Below are 12,025 nucleotides of genomic sequence, written 5' to 3'. Positions count from 1 at the left end.
CAAGTGATAAAAATCTGCTAAAACGCGATATCAGGTGGCAGCTCAGCGTGACGACAGACTTGCAAACACCAACCACCTAGATGTGAGAAAATAGTTTATGCTGATCACGCCTGAGCATGTTTCCTGAGTGCTGAGACATTTTGTTAACACTTATTAAAGTGGCTTGGTGTTTCAAAGATTTTGATCATTTTCAGGGGCAATGACAGATTATTTGTGCACAAGTAGATTCTGACATTTAGCCTACACAGGGTATCTATTTTTTCATTTCTGTTTTAAAATGTATTCTTCAACTAGTAGTGTATCATAATTTCCAAAATGTTATGGTTTTGTTGCTTCTTGCTAAGAAAAAGCATAACCCATAGCATGCTGCTGCCACCACCGTGTATGTCTGTCATATTAAGAGTGATGCTCAGATTTTGTTTGTAGGTCAGCAGCTACTTTCCTCTAAACACAGTTTCTATATTTGAGGTATTTTCAGGTTACATTTCAGCTCGTTTGAACACATGTGTATTCCACCAAATATGCGTCATATTCTCCTTTTACATTTTAGTTTTTAATTTCCATCACCGCTATAATTTGATGATACTCCACAGAATACTCGGTGCTTTAAACCAAACACTGCCATCTCCTGGTTTGTGTTGGAACAACTTTAAAACAAACAAAATGTAATAATTAGAGTGATGCAGTGGGAAGAAAAGGAAAAAAAAAAAAACTTTATTAACTTCCACATGTTCTTCCACATACAGACACCCATTTACCAAAATATCTGTACTTTATCTTCATTCAGGGCAGAAGGAGCTCCAGGCAGACAAAACAGAATGAGCCTACATAAAAGCATCACTGCACAGTTACACCAAGAATTGAAAGTGGAAATGCTAGGAAAAAATAAATACACATATAAAAGGTAAAAGGAAAAGGGGGGGCAGGGGCTTGAAGCCAATCATCCAAAAAAAGTGCCACTGTGAGATGGATTTGTGTGGAATTGGGGTAAAAGTGCTGAATTTCTCTTGAAGGAGACAGAATGGAGGAAAAACTGACACAAACTAAGATGTCTGACTAATGGCAGCTTTATGGGGAAATGCATTAAGTCACTATTATAATGCCCTCTGCAGTGAAGAACACCTTCACTGTTATGTGTGAAAATTCAATCAGTCAATTTTCACTTTTCAATTAAGTGAAAAGTGAAACTTTTTGTACATTTTCACTTTTGTACAAAGTGAAAATGTACTTTGTACATTTTGAAATGTTCTTTTTTTTTTTTTACAATAGAATTGTAGAAAAAAACTGAAACTGATACATAAGGTAAAATAAAACATACACTGAGAAAATTATATGAAAACAGGGTGACTTCCTTTGAAAAAAATGGGATAGTACTGCAATAGATTTCATTATTAGACATTAGCCTTACAAAAAGATAATGACTGTCTCTTCCTATTACCCGAGAAACATCAGCAAAATGTCTCGACTCTTACTCCACATTTCCTTTGTACAAACTTCTGGAAGAAATCCAGCAGATATACTGATGAGTAGCACCATGCAATAGCATCTGGATGATTTGCATTCAACATATAACACATCGAAGAAACCCCATGGCAATTGGATCGCCCTCTAATTTTAAAGTGGTTAGATGGGAAGGTGATACTGAACCCGGAGGACGTATATCCCTTTTCTTCTCTTGCGGGGCAAGTTAAAGCAGAGGAGATGCTGGAAAACACTCTGAAGGTCAGGAGAAAGAGGAAGTGAAGAGAGCTCAGAGGATTTGGGGGAATACAGATGGCTGATGCCTCTTTCCTTTCACAGTTTCTCCTCCTATTTGCTCTTCATCTCCCTTGTTTGTTTCACTTTTCTCCTCCTCAGCCGTCCATTGGACTCATTTCTATGACAACAATCCCAGTAGTTTTTCATTGGCGAATTTGTAAAGATGGGTGTTGTCTTTCTTATGGAGATGTGTCACAATTTTTCGTTCAACACTTCAAGACGCCTGCTTTGCACGTTGTCTTAAACGAAGGCCTCTGGGATCTCTGAGCCGTTGATTTTGATGTATATTTTGGCGTCCTCTGCTTTCTGCTGTAGTTCTCGATGGAGTGTCCGTCTGTACCAGATCAGGTAGAGGGGCAGCAAGAAGCCCAGCATGCTGAGCACAAGCAGTCCGATGTTAACCTGCAGGGCGACACGGGAGTTAGCAAGGTTTTCATTTGGCTTGATAGCTGAATGTGTTGAGGTGGGTGATGATTCCTACCCAGAATGGGTCTCCTTCAAGTGGCCCCATCATTGCCAAAAACAGGGGCTGTTGCAGCAACGCAAAAACAGCACTGACGAGAGACTGCATCCCTGTTAAGCTGCCAAACTGAGAGGAGGGATATCTAAAAAGAAAACATTTAGTTCAGTTAGTCACTTTGAAGCAGCTTCTTCCAACATGGAAGGTTTGACACGCATAATGACTAAACATTAACTGGCCAATTGAAAGCGAAATGGCCATGAGAGATTAAAATGACGTTGGTACATACACCGCAGCATAAAGGCCCCCAACAGCAGAGTGAATGAATCCTCTCACCACAGTGTGTAAGATGAAGGAGACAATCTGAGGAAAGGAGAAAAACAGAATCAGTGTTTATCTGCTTTTGCATCTCATGTGAAGTTAGTTCACTTTCTCTTTAGCCAGATGGTGTTAGTGTGCAATCACATGCACACTGACACGTCTGATTGTTAGTGTGCATCTTGATACAGCTTGAGACAGTATCAAGTACAGCTTGATACTGTAAATCTTGACACTATCAAGCTTTATTCTCAGCGTAATACCGTAAAGTCAGCTTTGCATATGGACACAGATCTGGTGAGGACATAGAACAAAAACATCAAAGAGACACTCACCTGTAATTGGAGATTTGGTATCAGACAGGTGACACCAAATCCCACCAAAAGCAGGTTTGTGAGGACGAACGCTCGCAGAGCGTTTGTCACTTTCTGGATCTTTCTGTCTCTGCGCTTTGTCTTGCTTTCACCTCTAAAATGTTAAAAAGGAAATAAAGTTGGATTACGAGGCAGGGATGCCATGACTGCATCTATATAAGAAACAGATGGAATTAGAAATAATAATAAAAAAAACAAACAACCCACATAATCATTGGTTACACAAGCTTCTTATAGTAGTGTCCTAGAATTGTGACTACTTGCACCGTCACCCAAGCTTTACGTTTCTGGCTTACACAGTAAAACACACCAACAGCACAATGTTTCCAGAGCATGCTGTTTTAAAAACTCTGGACCGGACTGTTTTACTTTTTTTCTTTTTTTTGACATCACGATGGAGAGTTTATTTTGTGCTGGAACATGGCATATTCCAGCATCTTGTATCCAAGGGTGAAGTAAACTTGTGGCTGTCTATAGTGTCTACCTGATACCCTGAAGATTTTTCCATTAAGTCCATTGAGGAAATAATGTGTTTGAAGAGCTTTCTTTCAATAATAAAACAGTAGAAGCTTAAAAATCTATGGCATCATCATCTCTGCTTTTCAAGATTGCTTAATGTTATCGACATTTTAGTGTATCAACAGATCAACACTCACTTGCTTAAGGGTTCCTTGTCTTCTTCCCCATCATCACAGTCCTTCAGTTTCCAGTCCATAATTTGACCGATGACAGGAGTGGTCATCAGACAAAGCAGCTGCAGCACACCAAAGATGGAGGAGTACAGGCTCACTGAGGACCAAATGAGGACAACATATTTATTGTTGTTTATTGGAATACAATACAACACTGTTGAAAAAAGATTTTTAAAAATTGGTGTAATCCAGATGACAAAAGTGTGGGGAGAGGCCACTACCTGGTTAGATGGTTAGTCATCGCAGTTAATAAACTGAGACTGTAGAGTGCAACAAGGTCGTTCAAAAGTCAATACGGTGCCATTAGGGCACATATTTGTGGCTCCGGGAGCAGTGACACATGAAATGTGAGTCATGTGAAGCAGTGTATGATGTTTGTTCTGCTGATTCTTCTAGAAAAGTTGTTAATGAGTCAACTAATAATACCGGTGGCTTTAGTTTAAAGCTGTGTGACAGTTGAAGGACTCAGTTATCTACAGGGACAACCAAGAAAACAAATGCAATACTCTACTTGTTGTCAGCTGGATATTTAATAAGCTAATGCTAAGGTGAACTACTGCGAACGCTAAAGTTTTCGTCTTACCGACTTCCATCCTTTCCACTGAAAATGAAAAAGTTACGTTCAGTTGTTTTTAGGTCATAATACAAGCCAGACAGACATGTCTCAGGAGCAAACAGACTGACCTGTGTCAAGGTCTCCATCACAGAGCACCTCCAAGACGCTGTTCATGGCCCCCATGTAGAACAAGAGACGGAGCTGAGTGATGCACATGGTCGATGCGCTAAGTATAAAAGTAGGGCTCATGATGCTCTTCAAAAAAGACTCAGCTGCAGAAAGCAAAAGCAAGAGATTTAGAAGAGGGGTACAAACTAAGTCAGCATTCTTTAAACCTTCATCATTTCAGGAGTTTTATTTTACACTGCACTCTTACATTCTTCCTCGGGTTTGCAGTCCATTTCCAGGTCCATGGTGGATAGGCAGAGAGTGCGTCCGTCCTTACCAACCACCTCCTTTTGTTTCACGTTGTTGCTCACGCTCAGGCGGCGGCCCACTGTGGTCACCTGACGGTAAAACTGCTTTCCTGTGATCTTATGGTCAAAGCCTAGCCAGCTGAACTTTATTTTCACACTAAGAAGGCAGAGAAGCAAATACAGTATTTTATGACATGATTTTTGATCAAACTCTCTCAGTGGGAGTAGGATTTATGTTGGCAGTGTACTTGGGAGCATAAATATGCGACTGTCTTTGCTACTGACGTGTAGTCCATGTCTTCTGGTCCTGGGAACGGCTCCAGTGGCCAGTTGAAGAAGCAGTTGAGGAAGACAAGTCCAGCACAGGAAGCCCACACCACAAGAATTGTAATAAATGAGGCACCGAAATCATAGATGACCTGTCCATAATGAAGAACAATTTCAATCGGAAGTGGAGGTAACTTTTTTAACAGCCTATGGCCCAAAGGATTCACAGAGCAAAGCCTTTAACATGACCATAAACATGGCTTTGTGCTATCTTCTTTCTTCTTAGATCATATCTGATAAGTATTTGACTGAGATCAGAACATTTCAAAAATCTTTCTGTCCTTCGAATACACAGATACAACAGAGAATTTTACATTAAAATTTCCCAAAAAGTAACAAAGAAAATAAACAAACAAAATAATACTATGGACAAAAAAAGTTTGTTCATAGCTTCAAAGAACATGTGGAATATTTTTTAGATTTTGCTTGGACTCATTTCATGTTCTTTTTTGAAAAGGAATACTTTTCCATACCTTCACACCAGGGAATGTGACGGCGGACGAAGCATAAGAACCAATCATGAGGGCAATGAAGGTAGAACGAAGGTTTCCAAACATATTAGGGAGCTAAAAGGTAAAGGAAACAAGGAAAACATAATAGATTAGCATATTCTGTCCATATGGTACCCTGTGGTACCACTAAAATAACAAACACAGATGCTAAAAAATATAAGTTAAATAAGGTCTGCTTCTCTGTGAATGTAAGCATAAAGGTTAAACAAGCATCATAGTTATGTCAGCTGAATTTATTTGGAGATGACGGAATCGTATGGGGGCGCCATAAAGATGATGCCCAGCGACACTCAGGTCAGAGGGCACAGCGGGGACCAATCAGCAAGACTGCATGGTTCAAAATGAGGAGGTAAAAGCACAACAAACTGACATGAAGCAAATCAAAGCATAACAGACACACATGAACACACAGCTGTCCATTACACCACACAAAACAGCTGAAACAGTCAGGGGGGGTGAACCGGTCCTGATACCAGAAACAAAGCACACAAGACGGATAGGGTAGAGAGTTCATTTTTATTTATTTATTTTTTTTATTTTGTTTTGTTTACACCCTCTGCTCCAACTGGAAGAGAAGGATAACAGAGTTGGAGGGCAAAACGGGGCGACACAACCAACAAAAAGGCATTCACGAACTGTTCCGTTTTCAAGTGGCTGAACAACAACAAGCACATTCTTTTACATGGGACTGGGGAGGGGATCTGGGGAACCAGTTTACTGTATTTCTCAGCAGCAGCATCATTCAGATAGATATTTATTAGTCTTTAACACTGACAAAGAGCTAAACTGTTATTGCACGGTGTTTCCTAATAGTCACTATGGGATGTGCAGAGAAACTACACTCCAGAAGCCAGTGATGTAGCTTGTGTTTAATGATTAACCCAACACTGAGGCTTTCATTTCTAGCGTTTGAGGTTGTTAAGGTGACGAGGCGAACCAGCATTCAAGGGTAAAAGACATGTTTTCATGCATACTGTGGAGAATCTATTATTCCCATAACTTTAGCTAGTGAGACATTTAAGACGTGCAAAAGACTTAACAGCAGAGATGAGTGATTTAGTCTGTGCTGTTATTGAGGAATGCTGTTTCACAGAGATTTACTGGTGTAGAGCCACTGTCCGGTGAACAGCATCACCATGGTAGCGTCATGGACTCTTGACTGAGTTATCAAAGGCTAAAAGTGATGGTGAGAGGAACAAGCAACAGCAGGACGAAAAACAGAGAGGAAAGAATGCAAATGAATAAAGAGGAGTCCACCCAGTGATCCCTTGAATTAATTAAGATCGTGGGTTGTTTTTCTTTGCCTTTGTATCCAAGGCTCCTCTCAGGTTTAGTGAAAACCATTTAAAATATGTATCCCTTGTTTTGGTCCCAAATGTCAGTATGTGAAGTCAGATATTGTCAAATGAAGCTATGTGAGCTATGATATGAGGCCATATTTTGGTAATTTAAACAAAATATCATAAGTATTACACTCTTATGAACTTGTACACATATACAGTGACTTGCAAAATAATTTTACGTTTTTTTTTTAGTGTCACATTTTGTCACTGTGTTAACACAACCATTAATGTATTTTAATTTGAGATTTTATGTGACTGAAAAGCACAGAAAAGTGGATAATTTTGAAGAGGTAAATGATGCTTCTTTTTCAAAATTTTCACAGACAAAAATCTAAAAAGTGTAGCATACGGTTGTATACTGTCTTTTTCATTTGTGAAACTCAATAACACCATATTCCTTCCTTTTCATGCAATAATTATGTGCTGCTTCGCATTGCCCAAGCACATAGAAAAAATAGATTGAAGCCCTTGGCTGTTAATGGCACCGTATTCCTATTTCATGTTACTCAGTGTTCCTTCCTCACATCTGAAGCAGAGCTGAAATACACTTCTGTGCATCCCTTCAGAAGAGATCGGAACAAAAGGAGGGATTCAAACAGGAGATGAAACAGAGTGACTAGCCAGGGGTCCAGTAAACGATTCTAGCAGCGTGTTAATGAGGAAGTCTTATAGGCACATACGTTGCTCAAACGACAGGCAGCTGGTGCACCAGCTTTGCAGCAAGAAAAATGCAAAGCACACAAACCTGGCATGCCCACTTACTGTAAGGGAGGTGAAGGTCATGCACATGCCTCCGAAGCCGTTGAAAGTGAGTGCAATGAAGATAAGAACGGAGAGGTCTAAAAATGACACATCGTTAGGCGGCTGGCAATCACTACATATCACATGTAGATATGGAAAATGGACAGATTGGATCACATGGACTCACCATTTGGCTGGTAGGCTCCATATGCAATGAGTAGGCAGGAAAAGCCAAAGCAAGTGCTGGAAATAGATGACTCCGTCAAGCACTTTTAATGACCAAAACTACTTCTCTTAAATTATTATTATTTTGTTTTTTGACAAGAGTGTAATACAATCTCATTTAACTCTTTGTGGTTGATTGCCCTTAGGAAAAGCAATAATCAATATCCCGTTTCTGCTTTTTTTTTTGAGCCAATATCGATTTGCTCACCTGCCCAGCAGTCGAAGTTTCCGAGGTCCATATTTATCCATGACGATCCCCAGTGGCAGTGTGATAGCTGAGAGCAGGAAGGAGCCAACCGTGAAAGCAAGATTCAGCATCTCATCCTGTTCTTTGCAGATCAGCCAGCCGTTCATCCTCAGTGGACCCTCCGGCACGGGGGGCTTCAGCTCCACCCCGTCCGATTCATCCGGTTCGAAGGCGTCAGCGTAGTCATGGGGGATTGGCGTGGCCGCAGAGTGAGACAGATTGTAGCTGGAGCTGTTACCTGTAGAACATGATAAAGTGATGGTCAAATGGATCTCCTATTTTTTATACCCTCATTGTTAAAACATGGTAAATATGAGCTTTTTAAATCTACTTTCACTTATTATCTGAAATGTAAAGTCTGCACTTGCATTTCATCACAAGATCATGACACATCATTACACAGTCGTCACATGTGGAGTGCACTCATCCTCAGTTATCTGTGCGGTAAATAGTCTACAAAATGCAACATGTCAGCAAAAAAATCTGCACAGAAAGTAGAAATTAAGCAGGAACACAGAGAAACATTTTGACTCAAATCTTTTCAGGCTGTCTGGAATTTTTTTTTTGAGACTTTATAAAGTGTGAGTGGAATAAAAGGTGATTAGCTGGCAGAGTTAATGAACTGAGCACGGTTATCAGAACCTTTAGATCCTAATGTGAACAGGTACAAAGGTTCAGGAAGAGACCAACTGATAGAAAAACATAAAAACATTGCCTCTTTTGAATCCACCAGCCACTAACAGTGTGCCATTGCAAAGTGGGACTTTACATCATGACGCATTTCACAACAAGGCGCCAAAGCCTTCTGCAGAACTTTGCATATAATTTTCCAAATATCCTGAAAATGTGTTTTTTTTTTAGGTACTGTTTTATGGTGCAAAGTGGAAAAATTGATCTAACTCAATATCAAAATTGAGTATTTAGTTTGCTGACAAGTTGTGAAAAAATTTTGCTTTCAGTTTATATGCATAACTATTGAAGAATGAAGTGACAGCAGCCTAAAATAGAAAATAGAAAATACCTGTTTGTGTAAAAAATAAAGAAGAGATGTCCTGTGGCCACATGAACTCAAATAGACTTCATGATTTCCTCCTGTTGCAAAACTTATGGTCCCTCTGTGACGTTACTTGCAGAAGGAAAACCAAACGACTATCTTGCACATCTGGATTTTATAGCCATTTCCTCCAAAGGTCATCTAACTTCTACGGCTCATCACTTTTCTATCAGCCTTTGTCCCCTCCCTGGTCTTTATCAGCACCCTTTAAACTTCCAAATTACGGGTAATAAATGCTGGACGTGGAACTCGGTTCTTCATTTCAAAAGTCACAAGGCTGAAAAGAGCTGAGATGTTCTTTTTTTCCTCTATGATCTTATGTCATCAGAATGAGATAAAACTGCTGTGGCAGATCTCCAACAATCTTTTTATTTTTATTTTTTATTAAAGTACATATTTTAGTGTACTTTTTTAGACTCCATGTAATAGACCAACACACATTTTTGCATAATTGTGAGGTGGTGTGTAAATGACAGGTACGTTTTTTTTTTCCCCCCAAAATTAAACTCTGAAAAGTGTGTTGCGCATTTCTATACAGCCTCTTTACATCGCCAATAAACTGTGATCATATATAACTAAATTGTGATTTGCAACTCTGGAGGAGCTGCAGAATACTCAGGTGAGATATTCCTGTTTGCCGTTTTCGTCCAGCCCTTAAAAGGCACAGCAAAAAATGTGAGACGGTCTGATTAAATGACAACACAACTGAATTTCTTTTAGAAAGACAATCTTTGACAGAAAGCTAACATTACATTACATATGGTGGTGGTGGCATCATGATGTGAGGATACATTTTTTTAGCAAGGCATATTATTTCTACATTTAAATATAATGGGAATGAATAAGGATTTTACCTTTTAATTTACCTGGAAATACATATTCCTTTTTCAACCATCATTTTTGCCAAGACTCATATAAAGTAAATGATTTGGTCAAATCAGAGATTGTGCATAAATGTTGTCTGTTCTTTAAAACACAAAGCACCACCTGGAATTTTATTAAAATGAGCAACAAGACAAAAGAAGAAAAAAAAAACACTTTAGAAAAAGATTGCTTAATCTTTCTACGAGTTTTATTCTAATTTTTTTTTTTTTAAAGGAGCAACAAAGAAGCAGTTCATGTGGTCCATTCTTCGTTGTTAGGTCAGTGTCTCTGTCCTCAACTATTCTAAGCTAACAGAGACAAGAACAGCACAGTAACATACTGTCTCAAGAAACCGTACTCTATTCTTTTGTCCCTTCGGACCACTTTGCCTGCCTGCGTGCCCGAATGCTCCAACGTATCTGATCTTAGTCCAACCTGGGACATCTTCACAGGCAACATTTTATTTTCAAAGACTGGAGAAGACGGGAAGGTACCAGTGTTGCTTGTGAAAAAAATCTTTCACGTCCTTTAATTAAAGTCAAAGCACTGCTTTTCCCCCAACCTTTAATTTGAAACGTATTTTCAGAGAGTATTAAGAGAAAACTCACAGCATTGAACCTGAATGATTGGTCAGATAAATATGATGGAAGGTGGTAAACGACGATAGAAGTTCAATCTAAACATTCAGACTCACCTTCCTCGTTGCAAAGGTAAGAGTAGAAGCCCTCAGACTTCAGCATGATGAGGAGGGAGCCCCATCCCAGCAGCACGGCAGAAAACAGCAGGTTCTCAATGATGGCAGTCACTGCCATCCACCAGCGCCTGGCGAAGGCTGTGGCAAGGGTCGGAGCCATGGCCGAGGGGGAGAGGGAGAGCTTGAGAAAGAGAAAGGACAGAAGAGGAAGAAGGCTAGAAGAGAGCAGAGTGATCCTCCCCGACTGACGGTCAGAATGAGGAGTGACGGATTTCTTATCTGAAAAGAGAAGTACAGGAGGGAGGGGAAGTGGTAAAGTCAGCCTATCAGTGAAGTCAGTAAAACCCTGGAAGGCCTGGTTTTCAAATGAGACAAGAACGAGTATCTGACTTTGCACCATTGAGAGATCACTGATTGTGTTAAAAAATTGTAAATGAGCCTTTTTGATTGATTTAATACAAAAAGGAACAAACTGTTCTTATAAATTGTGGTGATTTATATACATTCTTACTTATAGTAGATTAAAAAAATAAAATAAAATAAAATAACAATAAAGTATTAGCACCACAGAGTTTCTTCAGGCGAGTAAACTGGTCCAGACTGGACTGAAGACTGGTCAACCGATGACCCTCCTGTGCAGCCCCCCTCCCCAAATGTCCTCTCATATTCACCCAACCGTCAAAAACGTTTTTCTGCAATTACTTTAGTGCGTTCCCAACAAAGTAAACAACCTGCTTTGTTTTTTCTCTCACACAAAACACACCCTCAAATGAGATGCAGAACCAGCAGATTGAAAAAGTCATGTCCACAGAAGTCACTACTTCTAGGGGTAATGAATTTGCTCAGATTAATTGCTTAAATTCCTATTTATGTCAACTGATAACTCATGTTCCAGTCTCATTCTTTAATCCTTTTCTTTTAAGATGTCTATACAAATATTTTTAAAAATCCTCACCACTCCAGGCTGCAGGTAGTGCTTCAAAGCCCCCAGCTCTCTGTATCTGTCTTGGCTCTCTGTGACCAGGTATCTGTGAAAAACAACATTTATATATGCTCCAGCGCCCCCTATTGAATTTTGGCTGCGTACAGTCTGTGCTCTCGTCGGCTCCCAGTTTCTGAGAAAGACTTGTGTTGAAGGCAATGATGTGAAAACGAGGCTATTAATCTATTTAGTAACCTAATGCACCTAGAATGATAATGTCACGCACCCGTAACAGAGGTCATGGGAAGATTGAGAAAAACCCATTTGCAATGGCATTCAAGTTTGATCTTATCAGTCGCTGGAGAATGTGACGTGTGTGTAAATGGAAGGGATTAATCAAGCCAAACAGTGTCTGGATAGTTGGAAGACAGCAGATCTGCAGGTATCAACAGTTCTGTGGCTGATTTGTAGCTATTGATTGATCAGGAGAGCAGAACAAAGCCTTGACGCAGAATCAGTGCT

General features: G+C 39.8%; 1 protein-coding gene across 2 annotated transcripts; it reads right to left on the bottom strand.

The window, feature by feature from the left end:
- Positions 1-690: 690 nt before the first annotated feature.
- Positions 691-11,607, bottom strand: slc43a2b (solute carrier family 43 member 2b). Of its 2 annotated transcripts, XM_044139752.1 has the most exons (15): positions 11,537-11,595; positions 10,582-10,860; positions 7,931-8,207; positions 7,685-7,740; positions 7,519-7,595; positions 5,375-5,467; positions 4,860-4,993; positions 4,535-4,731; positions 4,287-4,430; positions 4,186-4,203; positions 3,567-3,699; positions 2,872-3,004; positions 2,508-2,581; positions 2,240-2,363; positions 691-2,160 (listed from the first exon to the last, which is right to left on the bottom strand). In XM_044139752.1, exons 2-15 carry the CDS (start codon positions 10,739-10,741, stop codon positions 1,999-2,001), a joined length of 1,782 nt encoding a protein of 593 aa, XP_043995687.1. In that variant the 5' UTR covers positions 10,742-10,860; positions 11,537-11,595; the 3' UTR covers positions 691-1,998. The 2 variants fall into 2 exon arrangements, with proteins under 2 accessions (XP_043995687.1, XP_043995688.1); XM_044139753.1 differs by lacking the exon at positions 4,186-4,203 and having other exon boundaries at positions 11,537-11,607.
- Between the last annotated feature and the right edge of the window lie 418 nt (positions 11,608-12,025).

Source organism: Gambusia affinis, linkage group LG15 (genome assembly GCF_019740435.1).
Source record: "Gambusia affinis linkage group LG15, SWU_Gaff_1.0, whole genome shotgun sequence".
Taxonomy (NCBI): domain Eukaryota; kingdom Metazoa; phylum Chordata; class Actinopteri; order Cyprinodontiformes; family Poeciliidae; genus Gambusia; species Gambusia affinis.
The sequence above is the reverse complement of the archived record's forward strand: the minus strand, read 5'-3'. Positions and strand labels throughout refer to the sequence as shown.

What these genes read in the sequence shown, in the direction of transcription:
- slc43a2b (XM_044139752.1), bottom strand. Translation starts at nt 10,741, where the DNA reads ATGGCTCCGACCCTTGCCACAGCCTTCGCCAGGCGCTGGTGGATGGCA. An exon ending in TTACCTTTGCAACGAGGAAG is followed by an intron (nt 8,208 to 10,581) that starts GTGAGTCTGAAT and finishes CATGTTCTACAG; the next exon opens with GTAACAGCTCCAGCTACAAT. An exon ending in TACCAAATCTCCAATTACAG is followed by an intron (nt 2,582 to 2,871) that starts GTGAGTGTCTCT and finishes TCCTTTCCTCAG; the next exon opens with ATTGTCTCCTTCATCTTACA.